At 33.1% G+C, this 21,124-nt stretch overlaps 2 protein-coding genes across 2 annotated transcripts; one reads left to right on the plus strand and one right to left on the minus strand.

The window, feature by feature from the left end:
* Nucleotides 1–5,170: 5,170 nt before the first annotated feature.
* On the plus strand, nucleotides 5,171–8,147 carry LOC111017932 (peroxidase 51-like). The gene is made up of 4 exons (XM_022293827.2): nucleotides 5,171–5,447; nucleotides 5,536–5,736; nucleotides 6,861–7,026; nucleotides 7,496–8,147. The coding sequence occupies exons 1-4, from the start codon at nucleotides 5,247–5,249 to the stop codon at nucleotides 7,903–7,905; spliced, it is 978 nt and encodes a 325-aa protein (XP_022149519.1). The 5' UTR covers nucleotides 5,171–5,246; the 3' UTR covers nucleotides 7,906–8,147.
* Nucleotides 8,148–12,175: 4,028 nt separating this feature from the next.
* Nucleotides 12,176–16,649, minus strand: FH6 (formin homolog 6). The gene is made up of 4 exons (XM_022293826.2): nucleotides 15,002–16,649; nucleotides 14,727–14,926; nucleotides 13,535–13,776; nucleotides 12,176–13,438 (listed from the first exon to the last, which is right to left on the minus strand). Exons 1-4 carry the CDS (start codon nucleotides 16,489–16,491, stop codon nucleotides 12,650–12,652), a joined length of 2,721 nt encoding a protein of 906 aa, XP_022149518.1. The 5' UTR covers nucleotides 16,492–16,649; the 3' UTR covers nucleotides 12,176–12,649.
* Nucleotides 16,650–21,124: the final 4,475 nt, after the last annotated feature.

Genomic DNA, 21,124 nt, shown 5'->3' on the forward strand with positions numbered 1-21,124 from the left:
TTGGCGCCACGTCTTTTTTTTTCCTTAAATCTAGACATGGTCGACGACGACCATGTGTTGCCACGAATTTGTGGCTGTTTCGGTTACAGCGATACAACCAGGTATTAGGAAAAAATAAAATTTCCTTATATATTATATATTAAATAACAGTTTCATTAATACAAATCTAGTTTTGGCATAATGGATTTGAGCCCACTTTTCAACACGTTGTTCTTATTATTATTATTTTACGTAGTTGCGTTCAAATCCATTTGGCCATAACTAGCTATACAATCATGAAACAGTTATTTAATATATAATATAATAAAATTTGATTTCCTAATGGTCAGCCATGTGGCCGAATCACACGACCACTATTAAAAGTGACATCTTCATCTCTTGAAGAGACGATCAAGTGGGAGAAAAAATTCAAACGCATTATTTTTGGAATAAGTTTCAAATAAGCAGTTTTTGTTTAATTTTATTTAATGAAGAATTATTTTAAAAATAAATTTAAATAAAAACATTATTTTTTAAAAAAATCCCATATATTCTCTTTGTTAGTTTTTCTTTTTCTTATTTGTTTTCCCTAATTGCCTTTTTTTTCTTTTGAAAAGAAACTCATGTTATTGAAAGATGGATGCCACATGAGCTATAAATTTGATGGTTTTACTACCAACATACTTAAAAGCCAAAAGAAAATTAAAGAACCGAGTGTGTGTTAGGAGGAATGAAGTTCATGTTTAGCTAAAGAGGTTGTTGCCTTGTTGCCTTCACAAGACATGAAAAAAGAAAAAAAAAAAAAAGAAATGTATTCAAAATTAGGGTAAAATTCCTGGAGTTAATAATTCATTTGAATCTATCCTTTAAAGTTTTAATAAATCACCATTGAATAGATGAATTAATGTAAGGAAGTTTGATTCAATCGAGGAACTAAGCAATTTAGGGATGATCTTGCTAGTTGAAGACCCTCGCAAATCACCAGAATCTCTAATAATGGTAGAGGGCATGGAATGATGATGAAAATGGATTTAGCCGCTCGAATTCCACCTATATGAGTCTTGAAGGAGAAGATTCGAACTAATTGCAGAAGATCTTCCATAGCAGATGGCATCAATATTTAATTTGAGTCATCTAGGGATGGATTCCAAAAAATTGAGGATATCCTATGTTGCTTTTAATATAATGCAATTTTAAAACATAATATATTCTCACTGCCCTCCATCTGTTTGTAATTTACCATTACAATTACATCGTGGCACTCCATATTTTCAATATTCTTTTGGTTATGAATAAGCCAACCATAAAAGTTAGCTTGCTCTCTAGTCTTCCCGAAGTGAAATGAGCAAAAGAGCATAGGTCTGCTTCCTAGTCTTCCAGTGAAGGAAGAGGTAGGTCGGCTCAAAGATGACCATCTTCTTCTATTAATGGTCACAGGTTTGCTCTTTGATCTTTCGAGTAGCCGCAGAGCCCTACTACTTAAACTTCCCTTCGGGGAAGATGAGGTTAGCCTAAAAATGACCACATTCTTCTATGATTGGTTAAAGGTATGCTTTCTGATCTTCCATATATGAGTTAAGTATAAGAGTAGAGTTCTAGTACTCCTTGGTCTTTGAGGGAAGAGCGATTAGTCCAAATTAGGTGACCACTTCCTCGTATGAATGGTCAGTGGTCTGATCTCCAGTCTTTCCTAGATGAATCGAGTAGAAAGTAGAGGCATGCTCCCTCGTCTTCTCTTGAGGGGAGAACATGTTGTCTTGAAGATGACCACCTCAATAGTCAGAGCTTCGTATTTTCTCAACAACTTTGACGAAGTGTGGAATCCACTCTAAATTGAGTCTAGTTCAAAGTGTGTCTGCTTGAGAGCTCGATCTCTCTGTTAGAGCAACACTCTAATATAGTGGGTCAAAGTGTGTCAGAGAAGTTATTATTATCGTATTTCTATAAATAGTAAAGGTTACTCCCCTTCAAGGTATGAAAAATTATATCCAAACTTGTCTCACACCAAGCTCAAATATGACTTAAGTAATAGAGCACGTTGGGCTAGTACCACATCGGTATTTCATTTTTTTTCTATGCAGGCTATTCATTCTCAACCTCTACTTGAATACGAGCTACTTAACTCAAACTTGCGACTCATCTAAATAACTCCATCAACACTTAGAAGGTACAAATCTACATTCTATAAAAAAAATTTATACAAATTATACAAACAACTTCAAATTTGATAAACCCAAAACTCTTTTTAAGTCAAATAATATCCACTAATTGTTGAAGCAAATATATTATATAATGAATGGAGAGATTTATTATAGATCGAGTTCACAAACCGCAATCAACGAGAGAGAATGTGAAGCGACAGCTAATGGATAGAGACACCACGAGCTGTATGCATGTTCAACCGATTTCTTCTTCTTTTTTTCTTCTCCTTTTTTAGAAAAAAAATAAAAGAAATAATTTTAACCTATTTTATTAATTAAGCCTACATGAATCACTCAGTTTACAAAACAAATTATTGTTTTTTTTTTTGGGTTTGTTTGTTTGTTTTTTTTTTTTAAATAATACAACTACTGCTACACTTACAACTGTTAGTAAAAAAAAAATAACAAAATCATAATTTAATGAATTATTGTTTTGATTTTTTACAGTTTTCTTTTTATTTTCTTTTAAATAGGAAAAATTAACATATTGATTCAAAGAACTTTTATTTCTAGTTTTTTCCCTGCGTGGTAACAGTTTTTTTTTTAATTTGTAACATGATTTTATAATCATAGCCAACCTTTAAAAAAAATTCAAATAACTTGTTTTCGGTTTTTTTTTTAATAGCATAGGGATAACGAGTAAAACGAGCTTAATTTAAAAAAAAATAAATAAAATAACGAAAAAGGGTTGAAAAGATTATTTTTTTTCCTTAAAATTTGGTTAAAAAATTTAAAAGTATCAATAAATATCAAGTTTTATAAAATAAATTGTTATTAATTTTCTAAAAGAAATGATTGTTCTTCATATGGATTCACTTCTATGATAGTTTAAAACAATAAATATTTTCCTATATTCTATCTATCAAGGTTGATTTTTCTTTTCTTTCTTTTTTTTAATTTTTTAATTTTTATTATTATTTTTTTTTCTGAACAAGTGGAAGTGATCTTACAATGTGGAAGCCATCATCAATAACTAATCTTTAAAAAACAATCTTACTTCTTAAAATGGATTTCTAAATAAATTATATATATATAAAAGAGAGATTTAAGAGAGACAATGACATTAAGGAAATTAAATGAAAAAGCACAAAAATTAAAAGTCAAGATTATCATGTTAATTGCTAGCCATGTTAGATATTAAAGAATAAAAACAAAAGTCTTGTAGAATAAAGTAATTCTTAATGCAAACAATTATTCCAAATTAGTTAATTACTCATTAGTCACTAATAAAAAAAAATCCTTGAGAAAAGGTAAAACAATTTTATAAAAGTATACATTTTGAAAGAGAAATAATTAGTGCAAATTTTTTTAATTAGTTTAATCATATTAAAATACGACTAGTTGCCAATTGAAGGGATTGAAATTTGAATTTTTAAATTGGATTAATTTTGCACGATTTATGTCATAGCTACTGCTTGACCTTATCTAAGTCAAACCCTTTGAATTATTTATTTAATGTATGAACTCTGTTTGGTTTACTCTCTCAATTTGGACATAGCCATCTTGAATTCATGGTATAATTATTCTGTTCTAAAATTAATTATATATTTTTTTTAATTGAAAAGAAGAAATGCTTTTTTTTATTAATACTTTTCTCTAGTTTGTGATGTAGGTTAAAAATTATAGCTAAAACTAGCTTGCATCAGCATAATGGTCATTAGGAGTTGGGACAAGTGAAAAAAATATAAGAATCATGGAGAGAAATAGGTTCCGGTTGAAGGCGAATTATCAACTGCCACGTGTCGACGAAATATATATTGAAAAGTCTTCGGTCATTTCAATAACGCGTGGAACAACTGAACATAACTCGTCACTTGGAAAATTATTTATAGCTCAATACTTGAGCCAACTTATTTGATTCATACCGTTAAGGATCCCACATTGAAAATAAAAGACCTTACAATGATTTATAATAGACATGAGCTATTTCTCTCATTGTCAATTAGTTTTGAAATGAAACCTCATGAATATTGATATGTTATCATGAGCAACCGGTCCAGTAATGGGATCCGACCAAGATCGATGAGCCCAAAGAGCTACAATTTATAACGCAGTCGCTTACCTCGAAAGGTTATTGTACGGGCTCAACTTTATTGTGTTACAAAGGAATCTCGTAATATTGAACTTTTTTCCATTCAATAGGAAAAATTTTTATATTATGAAAGTCTCGTACTCCCTTCCATTTACTACTTATAATAGAGGTATACTTTTGTTTAGATACGATATTTAGACAACGCGTAATGTTAGTTGTCATTCAATGATACATCACCTTTGCTGAGGTGGATAACTTTATGGTAAATAGTTGTATACGAAGATGCGTGGAAATTGAGTTGGTATACAATTCAAATACAAAATATCTTATTTAATTCAATTTTATTCATTATACTTACCTCTTCAATCCTAGTTTTAAATAAAATTTTATTGAGTAGTCTATTATTTTTCTAAAATACTAAAGGAAATGTTCTTAAAATTCAATACAAATACTATTCTTTAAAAATGTAATTATAAATTTAACATATTATTTTTAAATAATCATTAAATTGTGACTAATAATAGTAATAAGTTTATTATTTATTATTTATTATTTTCTGCAATATCTGATGAATTAAATAATTAATTATTACCGCAAAAACGAACATAATTTAGTGGTAATTGACATATACGGATTCAAACCAATGACATCTATCCTAATTTTGTCTGACTTGAGAATAATCTCTAATCTAAAATCTAGACATTAATAAAATTCGTATATGTATGTATAATTGAAATATTATAAATAATTGAGAGATCTTAAAATTTCATTGAAATAATTAGCAATCAATTTGTAATATTATAATAAAGAAACAATTAGTTTAACTAAATTGAATTAAATTATAAGATTGAATTGGCAATGGAATATTGGAATCTAATCATAAAATAATATTTCGAAAAGTATTATATATAGAAATATATATATAGACTAGCCTTCGTCTATATATATATATATTCCCCTGTTTTTGAACTCTCTCATGCACAGAGCTCACAGCGGTTACAGAGGAAAAACAGAGGCGCCATTTTTCTTCAAAAATGGAACGAAGATTTCTACTCCTCTGCCTTCTCTTCGCCGCTCTTCCGATCTCACTCGCGCAACTCCGGCGAGATTTCTACGCCGATGTCTGCCCTAACGTCGAGAGCATCGTCCGGACCGCCGTGACGAAGAAGTTCCGGCAGACTTTCGTTACGGTTCCGGCCACGCTCCGCCTCTTCTTCCACGACTGTTTTGTTCAGGTAAAATTGAGACTCGATTCGATCGATTGAGGTCGTGGATTGACGGAATTGGAATTTGAAAATTTTGGTTTCGATTTGGCTAAATTAGGGATGCGATGCGTCGGTGATGATTTCTTCGAGTGGAGGCAATACGGCGGAGAAGGATCATCCTGATAATCTGTCGCTGGCCGGAGATGGATTCGATACGGTGATCAAAGCCAAGGCGGCGGTCGACGCCGTGCCGGGATGTAGAAATAAAGTCTCCTGCGCCGATATTCTCGTCATGGCTACTCGAGACGTCATTTCCTTGGTTTGTGCTCTCAAAACTTGTTATTTATTATGCTCTTTTCATATATTCTAAATTTAAAATTCTATTCATTTTTTTATGGGGGAAATTCAAATCAACCACTTAAAATGAAGATTGAATAGAATAACATTTCTAATGCACTATTTTGCTTGTGTCAAGGATCTCGCATTGAAAAGATAAAGAAAATATTTTATAATATAAGTGAGTTACCGTCTCATAATTAATTGATTATGATATAGAACCTCATGAATATTGACATGGTGGTAGAGTCCAAAATGCTCAAATCAGCATTTGATCCAAAAATAGAATCTGGTTAAAATTGATGAACCAAAAGAACTACGATCTTAGTTGAATATCGATAAGTCGATTATTCTTTTTATTCATAACATTCAAAAAGACGTGTTTTAGTCTTTAAACTTAAAATTAAATTTGGTCCCTATATTTATTTTGAATTTAAAAAATTAATAACGTAAATTTGAGTGTATATATATATCAAGCAGAATAAACAAACATCTAGAACAAAATTATTTTATCTCAGAACCATAAAATTGAATACAAATCAAGAAGTTCAAGGATCAAAAGACTTAAATAAAGTTTATAATATTACATATTTGAGGTTGGAATTTTGATTCTATATGATCTTTTCTTTTCTTCCTTTCTTTGAATTCATCAATAATGAGTGTTGAGTGCAACCAGAATTTGAACCTCTAATCAAGATTACTTCTACGTCGTAACTAGTTAAGTTATTTACAAGCATAGCTTACTGAAATGAAGCTCATATATCTCCAACATATTATTGTGCTAAAAAAATAAAGCTCATATATCTCCAACATATTATTGTGCTAAAAAAATAGTTGAGCTATATGCTTAGACCTATGTTTAGACTTTAGCATTACAAATGATATCGTCACATGATTATTAAAGAAACGTAGAGTGATTTGATACCACATGACAAATATCGATGATTGGATAACGAGATAACATAAAATAGCTGGTAGCACATGCAAATATGTATGTTAGGTAGATCGTATCACAGCTCTATTTGATCTATCACGATGTCATGTCAAATAAGTCAACATTTTGGAGACAGCGACGTTGAATTTGAGATGTACATGAATGGAATACAGGCTCGTGGACCTTCATATTCTGTGGAGCTGGGGAGAAAGGATGGGCTTGTTTCGAGAGCTTCTGATGTTAATGGGAAACTGCCTCAGCCAAGTTTCAATCTCAATCAGCTCAACGCCATGTTTGCTGCCAATGGCCTTTCCCAAGCCGACATGATCGCTCTCTCTGGTTAGTATCACCTCAATCTTCTCTTCACATATTATAGTTTCAACTCACCATTTATTCCTTTCAAAACTTTCACTAAATTTTGTCCCATTTCCCGAAGTCTTACTAATTCATTATGCCCTTATCGATAAACTTTTAAAATATCTATTTTAATCTCAAGTTCTATTACTTTAATATCTGCTTACTAAATATCATAATCAATCATTTATACAATTAGTTAATACACATTTGAAATCACGTCATCCAAACGTTATACAATTAGTTAAATAATAATGGGGATGACCAAAATAATTATACTTTTGAATTTCAAACACTAAAATAGATAGTTTGAAAATTCAGTAACCAAAATAGAATAAAATTTAGTGATCTAATTTTCAAAAGCATGAAATCAAAAAGGAAATATAAGAATAGACCAAAGTTAGATTTTAGTGGGAAATTCTCACCATATTGTAAAATGTGTATTACATTGCAGCTGCGCACACCGTTGGATTCTCCCACTGCAGCAAGTTCGCGAACCGAATCTACAATTTCAGCCGTACAAATCCGGTGGATCCAACTCTGGACAAGGCCTACGCAACGAAGCTTCAAGGGATGTGCCCCAAGGACGTGGATCCAAGGATAGCCATAGACATGGATCCAAACACCCCCCAAAGATTCGACAACGTGTACTTCAAGAATCTCCAGCAAGGAATGGGCCTCTTCACTTCGGACCAAGTTCTGTTCACGGACCCAAGGTCCAGGCCCACTGTCAAGGTTTGGGCCCACAGTGGCCAGACCTTCTACAAGGCCTTCATTGACGCCATGACCAAGCTGGGCCGGGTCGGAGTCAAAACCGGATCCGACGGCAATATTCGCACCGACTGCGGTGTATTTAACAGTTGAAAAACTAAGAACGCTTTTGGGGGTATTTTTTTTTACTATTTACTATTTGTTAACATTGGAATAAAGAGGCCATGGTTATTTTTAAAATGCTTCTCACATTTGTTTATTATATGGTTATGAATATGATTATGATTTGATTTTTTTAGTGGACACATGTGCGGTCAGCTGTGTTGGATTTGTGCGCTTTGTAAATGGAATTTGATTTCAGTTTTTACTTTTTGAAATAAATTATTTTTGTTCTATGTGTTATTGGTTTATGAACACGAATGGAAGAATCGAAATATTTAAAGTAGGTGGTCGGCATAGTTTGAACTCAAAAGATCAAAGAAGTTTTTTTTTTTTTTTCATTAGACTTGATGGCAATTATATCGCTCTTGGAAGAACACAATTACGACCTAAAGTGTAAGTTGATGGACTGCTCAATGAGAAGAAGTGTCAAATGACTTTGACAGTTGTCGCGCTGACTGAGCAGAATCCATGATGGTTAATTAATCATTATCATTAATCCAAGATGATTTCACTATAATTTTGGAAGTAATTTTCCCTCTATGGATGAGCAATGTTCACAAGTATAATTATCGACTTGACCATACCTCAAACGATGAGACATCTATACTTTCCTCATCTTTTTATTATAGTATAATCTTATATATATCACATTGCAAATGATACTCCAAGTTATATGTACTCTCCAAATAAGTTAAATGATCTAGATAAACAACTACAATATTACAAATTGCACTGTATCAATAGGGATAAGATCTAGGAATACTAGTAAAAGTCAACCAAACAGTTAATATCTATGGACAAAATTACCCCTACACAACAATCAACCGACAAATAAAAAGAAAAAAAAAAGCCACAGCAAAATTCTCCAATGAGTAATGAAGTGTGGCCTACTCTCTGCAAAAAGTAGCATACATTCTCCCAAAATTACTTGAAGGAATTGAGGGACATGACATGTTTCATTTTGGTCAAAATCAAATAATGTGATTTTGACTAAATTCTAACCAACATCTTTGACCAAACAACAATAGTATGTTCCTCAAAAAAAGAAAGAAAAAAGAACAAGAATGTGTAGTGTATGTACTCTTTGGTCATATCACCCATGGTGAAATTCTTTAAAACTTATTCATAAAGCACAAAAATTAGAATTTATAAGATGCATTATTTGGGTGTACCTTTTCAATTCTTGTACTTATTTGCCATTTTTTTTTGCTGCAAAGTAATGTATATTATAAAGAAAAAATGGATCTTACAGAATGAGATCAATACATAGAAAAAACCCAAAAAAAAAATGATGCAGGAACACGGACAAGAAAGACAACAACGTAACTAAATTAAGTAGGCAAATATTCTAAAAATGCATAACATACCCTTTAAGAGTCGAGAAAAAACAACAACCCGATTATTTGCAAAAAGCTGCTTGGAATTTGTTTCTTTAGAAATTTCGTATTAATATTTAGTGATCAAAGAAGAAAAATTGTAAGTATTCAACTAACATTAGGTATGTGGTGTTTGTTAAGTATACTCCGGCAATCAAACCAAGTGAGAATTCGACAAAATTTTACTAAAGAATCTAAAAAACGATATGTAAATTGGTCATGCTTGAAATATTTTAAAGAGATCGATGTTGGTTGAAGATTAGAGAACCTGATAAAGTAAGACGAAAGACCACATGGTAGATCATGACACAAAAAAATATCAAGCTATAATAAACATCATCTTAAAAAAAAAGTCGAGTTGAGGAACTCACGAACAAGGCCAGAGTCATTAAAAAAAAAAGTTGTAAAAGAAAAAGTATCCTTTTTGGGTAATGGGCTAAAAAGAAAAGTGCCTCAATGTCCCCTCAACCATTCTCATACCATTACTCATATTCCTTTTGGTTTCAACTTTTTTACATGTTGCTATTGAAGGACAAAAAATAAAAAATAAAAAATAATCCCTTTTTACTTTTTTTTTTCAATTTATATTTATAGATTAAATTACCAATTTGAACTTAATTTCAATTAGATAGGTTTAACTTTAATTTAGGTTTAGGCTTAAATTATTTTTTTTCCTATTGATTACTCAGCTCAAACTCTAGTGTTGGCCACTAATATAATCAGCCAAATAAAAAATATCAGCATATTGGTTAAGAAATTGACAAAAGAAAAAACAACAAAATAAATATAAAAATTATAATTAATGATTATATATGAATAATAATTCAAAAACAACGATAGAAACAAAAAATATAATAAAGTTTTAATTTTAAAATTAGTATTAGGGACAAAATTGTGTGTGTATATATTATGAAAATCTTAATAATATAACTTTAATATATGAAAAGGTTTTTTGGCTTTGTTTGCCGACGGATTTGTGGGAAGTGGGGACTTACAAAAGGAAGAATAAAATTTTTCCTTTGCAAACAAATAAGAAATAAAAAATATTTAACAAAAATAAAAAGAATAAAAATTCCGTAAGGACAAAAGGAGAAACATTCTGACATCTTCCTTTCCACTGACACCATTGCCAGCCTTGGCCTATTATTTGGACTCTTTTTTCCATTATTCATTTTTTTAACCATAAGAATTAAGAAATAGATAAAATATTAATTTTCTTCCTAAAGTTTTAAAAAATCTAGTTTAATTTCTCAAGTTTTTGTGGTGCTAAATTGAGTTATTCAATTAAAAATTTTGACAAAGAAGTGATCTACTATATGTTTCGAAGCGAATAGATTATGGTAAATATATAGACATATTATACATCGCTCAATAGCAAACGTTGGTGAAACTAAAGCATGTTCAATAGCAAACGCTGGCGAAAGAAAAAATGAAAGAATAAGCTTTTCAAGTTTTTACTAGAAATGTTACATATAAAAAAAATTAATACTCCGATAAAAATTGGAAAATTTTATGCATTCAAAATCATAAATATCGGTAACAAGAAAGCAACATCAAAGATTTAAATTATATATTCCAAAAAATGACAAAAATGTAACTAACTTATATATCAATGATATATTTTATCGCATAAATGGTATATCAATGATAAACTTTATTATAATAAAATCCGCATTACAATAAAAGAAAAGAAAAAAGAATCCAAAGGGAGTAGGGTTAAGAATTGGTTAAAGGTAAGGTTGGAGGGGGATGAATGAGGACACAACATTAGGTCCTATGTGTAAGCATGCTTGAGGAAATTGCATTTTCAAGTACATTTATGAGAATCCTATGTTCAATAATTATTTCATTCATATTCTCTTTTTTCTTTTTTCGGTTGTTTAAATACAATTTTTATCTTTATACATTCGATTTTGGTTCATATACTCTCAAAATGTTTTTCTGTTTATTTTGGTATGTATTCTCGAAACATTCATTTTGGTTTTTGTAATTTTGAAAAGTGACTGTTTTGGTCTTTTCATTTTGATTTTTATCCAATTTCTTTATTTTTTTAGTAGGAGGTGGAAGATTTGAACTCATGACCCCTTGGCCAGACATAGGTGTTAATTGAGCTAAGTTCAGATTGACTTTATTAAACTTTTTTAAGATTACAACTTTAGCATAACACTTTATTCATTAAATTTCTCGAAACGTAGCTAATTTTCCATTGTGTATAGAATTTTGCAAACGGAGACTAAAATTGTCACTTCTTAAAAGTATAGGGGCCAAAAATAGATGTTTTGAAAGTACAAGAAACTAAAATTAGCAAAAGTGGAAAGGACTCCGACTAAAATGAACCTTTTAAAAGTACAGAGATCAAAATAAACAAAAATTGAGAGTACAAACATAAAAATAGTACTCGTTAAAACTAAAAGTATAAAGATCAAAATAGTACTGGTCAGGATCCCTAACATTGAGTCAATGCCTATTTCGATATTGTCTGCATGGTTATTTGAAGGGTTGTTTTCATGTTTTTGCTGGAACCAAATTTGTTGAATTCCATGCCACTCATCATTTAACCATATACTCTCAAAACGTTCATTTTGGTATCTACACTTTTAAGGAATCTGTAAGACACTTTTACTATTCAAGACTCGTTAAATACATGATTGAAAGTTAAGAAACCTATTAGACAAATTTAAAGTTCAAAGGCCGATCGATTAGACGACAGCCCTAAAGTTTTCGGGACTAAATTCCAATTTAAGAAGGAAAAAAAAGAGGGTTAAATTTTGGTCCACCAGGTATGATCCCCAGAAACTGCAAAATCACCCTTTTAAAGAGAAACGACACCCACCACAAAATAGAAATGATAAGACTTCGCAGCATATATTCCATATCAAGAAGACTGAACCAAAAAATTGATATTTATTATTATTGAACATTGAACAAATGCAATAACATATTACCAACAAGTCAAAAAAACATTCTACTTTTTTCTGGAAATGTGTAGGAATCTGATCTAAATAGAGAACTGTGTCCTATCTATAGCCGTGTGTTCTTAAGTGGAATATTATGGGATGGGTGGTTGTGTTTGTTTCAACTTTTTATTCATCTCATTTCATTGAGACGTACCTTTCAAGTGTTGCCATTGCTCCTCCTTCCATCAGATTTGTGTTTTTCTCATCACAAATCCCTGTTTTGAGTAACTGACAAACCTCGCGAGGCTGTCGTTTTCTGGAAAGGAGATTCTTTGCCCACCATTTCTGGTCTGAAAGATGCCTAAGGTCTAAGAAACGAGTGAAATTCCGCCTGTGCGCCATTAACGATGGAGGATGAAGCCAATCTGATGAACTTCCTAAGAGGTTATGTGTTTTGGAAGTTCATGGAGATGAGCTATCCTCATCGGAGCTTTGGTCGTGTCTGATGTTGTACCTGCTCAGGACTGGGAGTGAGGCTGTTGCTGATATCCGAAACGATCTAGCAGCGCCCACCATTACTCCATCCTGCATCCTTCCGACTTCTTTGCATACTTGATCCAGTATGGTTAGGAAATCCCTAACGATCATGAAGATTCGGAAGGGATGAGCTTCCTCCTTGGCAGCATCGCCGTGGAAATACTCTGTGGCTGCTTTCACAAGCGATAAAGCTTTCCTTTCGTCGGCCTTGATCCTAACTATTTCTTCTTCTGCCTCTTTCAAGAATGTTTTCATCGAGTGGAAGAATCTTCCCTGAATTCCTGGCTTTTCGAATTGCAAAACTGACCTTACTTTTTCGAGCCCCATTTCGAGCTTCGTGACATAACTGCTCAAGACGTCTGAGTCCATACCGGCCGCTTTTTTGACATTGCTAAGGTCTCTGCTTAGTCCAGCCACAACCTGCAAGCCCTGCTTTCTAAACTCATCCTCGATTTTGGATTGCGTTCGGTGTTGAAGGTTGTCATTAGTTGTATCAGCACCACCTTCTGATCTGATAATTTCTTGGACAACAAAATGAAGTAATGTTGTTTTCCCATCTGTTCCCTTTATATCTACTAATTTTAAGAGGGTTTCAAGCTTAAAGGCTTTAGCATCACCACGATTCGTACCGACATTCATCCTATTTCCCGTCTTAAGAACTGCTTCAAGTAGTTTAAGAAAAAGTCTACTGTTCTTTAATTCTTCACTTGCACCCTGGAAAATTTTTAGATATTTTGTAAGCATCAGCAATCGATTGGGATTGAAAAAACAAATTACTGGATCTCATATAAGAAATTTAAGACAAACTACCTCAAGGGTTTGGAAAGACTTTCTCAGGTACTTTACTTCTGAATCAAAATTGGCTCTGTACAGCATGGCTTCAACTCTTCTAAAGGCAAATGGGACTTCAAGCACTGCCTTGAGAAATCTTTCTGCAGTCCCTAGTTTTGAAACATCACCACAGTACTCTCTGAGTTTTATTTCTTCCTCTTTGGTTGGAGCCATCTTTACTAGAGTTTCTAAAAGCTCAGTGCCAAAGCCTTCCGGGTTACCTGTTGCCAACAAAGACATGTTTTATATGATGAAAATAAAATTGCAAAGACAATAGACAACCAAATACATTTTCTCTGAAGCATATCAGCTTGTTCTAATCTCTCAGTCCTCAGGAAAGAAGATGAAGTTCCAAACATATAAAAGAAGGTAATGAAAGAGAAATCTAATGAGCAAGTTATCACAAATCAAAACTGCCTTTGAATCTCTTTCTCAATGCAATTCGAAACACCTAATGATCAAGGTTCTTCCCTAGGCCCTCTAGAACTAGGGAAACAGTTATAGTTCATTGGATGAGAAAGAATGGCCGATACTCGACTGTAAGGAACCAATTTTATGAAAATTCAACATCAAGGCACAAAAACAGGGTAGAGATGGAGACTCATTAGTCAGTTAATGTTAAAATGGCAAAAGTGGCAGGCAAGAATATAGCATGATACTAGAGATGCAAAAAAGCAATGGCCAATGAGTGAACTCTGTACGTGATAGAGAAATAAGAAACATGGAGACACAGTATAATGATCCAGACTGTACGATCTTAAATTTAGTGCATAGACGACCTAAGAAAAAGAAAAGAAAATCTTAGATTTATTCAGTTGAGGACCCCTCGAAATCACCCGGTGAATTTTTCAGCTAATGTTATCTTGCCCATGATTGAATGACAAAATTGTAGAGAGAAGAAAGAAATTTGAACTTCTGAACGATTCATAATTATACATATGGTGAGAACAACATTAACTATAATGAAAATGATGCAGAAGGCTGACCAATCTTCTAATGTTGCTGATGATGACCACAGGGTCATTTCTTAAAACGTACTCAAACTGCTTACAATGAAAAACAATCATGCTAGTGATCAAAGCCATGATTCTGAGCTACTTGTTCTTTAAGTTCGATCCCAACGAACTACGGAAATTATTCATAATTTGACAGAAATTTAGAAAGCACTCACCATCTTGAAGAGCTTCGATCACCTCATCACGCGTGACATTAAGTGCTCTTAGGAGTATTGCTATGTTCTGCGACTTTTTCGGATCCAACACCCTATTTTCCTTCTCAACGGGGGGGAGAACAGACTTTCTCGTGACCTCCTTGGGAACAGAATTCGCAGAATTGAAACCGAAAAGTGTCTCCATCATGTCCTCGTTTAATCTGAAAAAATCTCAGTTCAGAACTCTATAAATATTCAAATAAGCTGCAAAAATCGGTAATAAAAGGCCTACTCACTGGAATGAGCTTGATTTAAGTTGATCCCAGACTGTCGCTCGGTCTGAGGTTGCCCGTACTTTGTCCCAGTGCAAGGGCTTCAATCTCGGTTTTGCACCCTCTGTATCCTCTGCTTCAAGCCTCTCCATAGAATTAATCCTCTGGTAGACATCTTCTTGAACAGACTTTGATGTCCCAGAACTCGGAGTGGAAGATGGATTTGATCTCGCTGCCGAGTAGGACTGCGATTTAGATGAGTCCGGCGTAGTCACTGCAGACACTCTCGTTTCTGATAACCCTAGTTTTTGTGGAGTGGAATAAGAAGCCGGACGCACAGGGGGCGGCGGCGGTGGGGGCGGTGGAGGCGGAGGCGGAGGTGGAGGTGGAGGTGCAGCAGGTTTCGGAACTTGAGGAAATGTGGCTGAACTGCTAATTGTTTGAAGAAGTGCCAAATTCGGCGGAGGCGGAGGCTTGGAGAATTTAGGTCTCGTGGACGAAAAAGGCATTGTTTCTTTCGAATTCGGAGTATCACGAAGGTCATCAATCGGATACGGTGGTGGAGGCGGCGGCGGCGGTGGCTGAGATGAAGTGCGCTTCGTCGAAGAAACTGAAAATCTCGATTTAGGAGAAGTTCTTTTAGAATGAGGAATAGGAGGAGGATTAGAATTCGAATTCATATGGACATTCTTAAAGCTTGCCGTCGAACAGCTCTGAACTGAATTACTCCGACGAGAACCCGGTGAGAAATAGCCATCATCGTTACTGACCACCGACGAGCATTGCGGAGTATGGAATGCCGTATCATGGCTTTCCTCATCGGAAGACGACAGAGCAGGAGGCGACATGACAGCCGGCGGCTTCGGTAGAGGCGGCAGCGGCTGCAATTCCGGACTCGGACGGTACCGATCCGACCTCTTGATCGAATTCAGCTTGCGATAAGGCGAACTATTAGCACCATTAGCACCACTCTGCTCAACGAGAGAGCTCTGGCTCGGCTCAACAGTTCCGATGTAGAAGAAACTCGACGGCGGCGCTCTGGAGTCCTCGGCAAATCTCTCCGGATTATTTCCCCCAACAAGCTTCTGCGATTCGCCGGGATGCTTCGCGCGGTGACGATACAGAAAGAACGCCAGAGCAGAGAGCATCCCCAAAGTCACAATCCCAACCGAAATCGCAATCGCGACGGTCTTCGTCGGCTTGGACGGTTGCGTAGCGGCCGGGATTGGCATAGTTCCATTACTCCCGGAAGGAGGCGGTTGACTACTCTGATCTGGACTCGGAGGGGACTCATGGAAAAAAGGCTGGTCGTCCGAGGGAGAGTACGGCGGCGGTGGCGGCGGTGGAAAGTCAGTCACCGGCGGTGGCTCGGAAGGAAAGAACGGCTGATGCAGAATCCTTCTGGAAACAATGGCGGAATCGTGGAGAACCGGCAAGCCGCGGATGGTGAGTGTATCGAACAATGAAAGAAACAAAATGAAGAAGGTGATGAAGCTCAAACGATGAGCTCTCATGGCGAAATTGTGTGAATCTCTTCGTTTTCTTTCACCAAATTCATTGCTCTCGCGCCAATCCAATATCTGAAAATTTTCTAGAGAGAGAAAAGAAGAACTAGAGAGAGAGAGAGTGAGGTGTGAGAAAGGGAAGCTTCTTACAGCTGCAAGATCTGAATACCCCAAGTAGGTGTTAACGTCAACACAACAGAACCTACAATTTTTTTTCTCTTTTTTTTTTGGTTTTATTATTATTATTATAATTAATTAAGTAATTAATTAGTTCATATTCCTTATTTATTATAGAATACAAACTCTGCGTCTGTACAGGGACATTACGCAAGGCAATGTAATCGTGGCCATGACAGAGGACACGTGGCACCTTTAGTTGAAATGGATTTGCTTTATTTTATTTTATTATTATTATTTTTTTCACAGGACGGAAGATAGTCAGAAAAATATTTATATAGTATCATAATCTTGTCTTTACCATCGTTGAATATTTGATTAAAAAAATACAAAAACAAATATATTTTTTTAAAAGATATAAGATCTGGTTTTAAAGGAAATATCATGATTCATGACCACCTAGTAGTATTATTATATTGGAAAAGTTGAAAAAAGCTTACCTCTAATAAGGTATTTTGTGGATTGGAACATAACTTAGTAGCTAAGATTTCGTCTGATAACTATTTTATTTTTAGTTTATTGTTTCTTTTAAATTAAGCCGGTATACTGCAAATATGTTTTTAAGAGATTAAAAACTTGCTAAGGGAATTGTACAAAAACAAATATAGTTTTTAAAAGCGAAAAACTGAAAAACGAAGTGGTTATCAAACGTCAACTTATCGAGGATTTAATTTCTCACCCCTATAATTATTGGACTCAAGAAAAGCAATGATAATTAGGTTGTCGTTATCAATTTAAGTATAGTTCAGCATAATACATTTGTTCATCTCATCCGTATTTGAATTCATACTTTCAAATTGTCGAACTAAAAAAAAAATAATGATTGTTATGTAAGCACAGTGTGCCTACATTTTCGCCAAAGTTGAAGGTTTGTTTCTCACCCTACATTTATTGAACTAAAAAGAAATTATATGATTAGCTACCTTCTTACTCTCAATTTTCAAAATTTATATTTCTAAACTTAAGAAATCACTGCAATTTAATAGTTAAAAGAGCGTACAAACCACCTACGAGTAATTTTTTAGAAGAATTGAAAAAATGAAGTCCAGTAAAACCAAAATAGATCAGTCTCTAATAGCGGTTTTTTTTAGTAACTATTTGTAGAGTTAAAAAAACAAAAAAGACCACGTTGATGTTCTTTTTTTATCAATTTAAAAGAAAAAGAAAAAGAAAAATTTGGGATGCATCTCAATGTTGGGCAAAGCACATATTCCCATAAATTTTTTTGCTTTGCTTTCTTTGGTGCCGTGATATCCTTCGTCAAGGATCATGCTTTAAGTACTTTTCGGTCGACCTCCCCGGCCCCGATCCTCTACGGACGGGACTACGCAACGATCCACTTCTTTCCCACATCATCTCCATCCGACGGCTGTGTACGGTAACCTTATGGATTAATTAATACGGAAATTCGCTTAGGGATTTGGAAGGTTATGCGAGTAATTTCAGTTATTATTATTATTATTTTTTAAGTTTCATTTGGGGTTATTTTATTTTATTAATGTTTTGCCTTACAAATTAACATTGTCTTTGTGCTATGATGTGGATTTATCTGTCCTCTCTCTATTATTTCTCTCCCACAAATCAGCTTTATTTATTTGTTCTTAGGTATAGGTTGGTCCAACCTCCCACTTCCACAAATTTACTTTAGGTTAGTTAATAAAAATGACATTGTCAAAATATAGGTTAAATTATCCATTGGGTCGGTTTGAACTTTGTTTCAATTTTATTCCAAGTGAAATTATATACTAGGTTTACTTGAAGTAAGGTCAAAGAAATGACGTTGGTCGAGCCGACTAGATCGAGCACTTCGACTAGATCAGACTAGACCTTGTTTAGCTGTTCATCCGAACCTACTCTAGGAGCATCTCTCTATAAATAAGAAGAGAGTTTTAAGGCGAGGTATGTTCTATGCAACTTTACTTTTTACTAGAGAACCCTTTGTCTGACTTAGGCATCATAGTGTATTAAACTTAACACCACAATGGTGTGCAGGTCTCTTGTGTATGCAGGTGTTCTTGGAAGCCTGAATCCAAATCGTAAATAAATAAAAAATCTCTATAATTTTAAAAGTTTCAATTTGGTCTAGGTAGTTCCAAATGCTTCGACATAGTTCATATGATTTGACCGAGTTGAGTTTCACAAATTATTCCTAAACTATTGTTAATCATATTGAACTTATACACGAACCTAAGTATTATTTATTGAAAATTTGAAAATAAAGGAGAGAGATATAGAAAGATGAAGTAATCAAAGAGGAAGTCACTGCTAGTAGTGACAATTTACCCCAATGCACATAGTACAGTAGAATGTTTTGGTACGATCATAGGGGAAGTCCCTCCAAAGACGACTCCTATACAATTCTTGTGAGAATTAAAGAAGCGTTTGTGGATAAAGCACGTACGCTCTACCATCCGTTCAAACTTTAGAAACCGAGGTAATAAAATCGAGGAGGGTAAATTTCTTTCAAAGGTTAGAAAAGAGAAAGTCATTTAATTAAATGACTCAACGGCTCAATTGGGCAATATGCTTTGTTTTTATGGTAATGCTTTAGATTTTTGGGGCTTTCTTTTTGGGCCTATGGTTGGACACCACCCAAAACGACCATGTTGCAAAGGAAAAGACAACATTACCCTTTTATACCAATTATATTATTTCCTACTTACTTTTACTTTTTTTGCTTTTCTTTTTAGTATTTTATTATTTTTATGTTTGATTGGATACCGTAGGGATGATGATGATGGTAGTAGTGGAAAATAGGTTATTAAGATAACAATGATGGTTGTCTTCTGCTATTTCCTTCTAATTTTAGTTTACATGATAGTTGGGGAATTTTAGGTCCTTTTTTATTATTTTCGTTTCATTCGGTAATACTTTCTATTTTTCGTTTTTCATTTTTAAGAAACAACAATTTTTAAACGACAAAATCAAATTTCTTGATTCTGGTTCCATTTCTAATTTTTTCTGAAACATAAACAAAAGTATTATTTTTATCATTTTTACTCATAAAATGTGTAATAAATATAACAAAAAATAAAAATTTATATTTGATTTTAAAATTAATTTTTAATTTAATATTTTAAAGAATGTGAAACTATAAATGGTAATTGAACACGGTCCGAAGAACAAGAAACAAGAATCAATTACATTTATATTCATTAGAAAAGAAAATAAAAACCAAAAAACAGCTGAAGCAAATATAGCTTAATGGTAATTAGCATAGATGGCACCACAGTATATGATCATGCAGGAAATTTTAGAGAGTATATCATATTATTATCATAGTTAGATAAAACATAGCATGTATTATATAATTTAATAGTTTAATATAAATATATCAATAAAAAATATATATTATATAACCTTAACGAGTGTAGGTTTATCATACTATTATGTGTAAAATAGAGAATCAAATGATTTTTGTTATAAAGGTAAAGAATTAGAGATTATTATTGACGACAGAAAATTGAGGAATGAATTAGATGGACCCACGAGAGTGAATTTTAAAAAATTTGGAATCGATAAAAGAATTTAAATCTCGAAATCAAGTATGAAAATAATAAAAACAAAGGTCATTATGAAATATAGTTTATATTTTGAACTGTGAAAGACAATTTAAGAAATGTAGTTTATATTTTGACGTACGAAAGAAAATTTTTAAAATCAATATTTGTGTCCTATTGATAATATCTAGAGTTGTGGTAATTGGATGGGATAGAGATAACTATTAGGGGCCGTTTGTTTCGTGAGACAGACATCTGGATTCACACGTTTGTTTTGTGGTAATATAAGATATTCGGGTATCTCGAAATGCTCGGGTATCCTAGGATGTTTATTTGGAAGGCATCGAGTTGATTTGGATGCCCTTTTGAAACATGAGTTTCCATGATTCCTATGTCGAAGACATCCAATGTTGACATTTTTACCCTTCGTTATTTTTTCATATATTTTCTTTTATCAAATTTCTTTGATTTTATTTGTAATTTTATAGTTTAAATAAATTAATATACTAATGGACTAATAAACAATTAAGTATATTCATTTATTATATGTACATATAAAATAAACTTCAATTGAATTATATAATATCTCCATTTAATTTTAACTTTTTTTTAACGATCAGCTTACCGAAGAAAAAATATAATTTGATAATATAATAAATGAATTTTAGCCCATATAATATTAATTATATAATTGTATTTTTTAAAAATATTAAAATTGAAAATAAAATTTATATTCAATATTAATTCTTTAAAAAAAATCTTATATTAATATGAATTCTACCTAATAACATACAAAAATTAATAAATATACGCAATTAATATAAAAACCTAAAATATTAAATTAATTTTAAGAAAATCTATTATATAAATACAAATTATATTAGATTAATGTATAAATTATATGAATATCCGTAAGGACGTTTTTGGAACATTATATAAGTTTATAACATTCCCATGAATAAATC

The sequence above is a fragment of the Momordica charantia genome (genome assembly GCF_013281855.1).
Source record: "Momordica charantia cultivar OHB3-1 chromosome 2 unlocalized genomic scaffold, Mcharantia_2.0 BLBB01000002.1, whole genome shotgun sequence".
Taxonomy (NCBI): domain Eukaryota; kingdom Viridiplantae; phylum Streptophyta; class Magnoliopsida; order Cucurbitales; family Cucurbitaceae; genus Momordica; species Momordica charantia.

What these genes read in the sequence shown, in the direction of transcription:
- LOC111017932 (XM_022293827.2), top strand. Translation starts at nt 5,247, where the DNA reads ATGGAACGAAGATTTCTACTCCTCTGCCTTCTCTTCGCCGCTCTTCCG. An exon ending in TCCACGACTGTTTTGTTCAG is followed by an intron (nt 5,448 to 5,535) that starts GTAAAATTGAGA and finishes TGGCTAAATTAG; the next exon opens with GGATGCGATGCGTCGGTGAT. An exon ending in CTCGAGACGTCATTTCCTTG is followed by an intron (nt 5,737 to 6,860) that starts GTTTGTGCTCTC and finishes AATGGAATACAG; the next exon opens with GCTCGTGGACCTTCATATTC.
- FH6 (XM_022293826.2), bottom strand. Translation starts at nt 16,491, where the DNA reads ATGAGAGCTCATCGTTTGAGCTTCATCACCTTCTTCATTTTGTTTCTT. An exon ending in GATCGAAGCTCTTCAAGATG is followed by an intron (nt 13,777 to 14,726) that starts GTGAGTGCTTTC and finishes TGTTGGCAACAG; the next exon opens with GTAACCCGGAAGGCTTTGGC. An exon ending in AGTCTTTCCAAACCCTTGAG is followed by an intron (nt 13,439 to 13,534) that starts GTAGTTTGTCTT and finishes AAAATTTTCCAG; the next exon opens with GGTGCAAGTGAAGAATTAAA.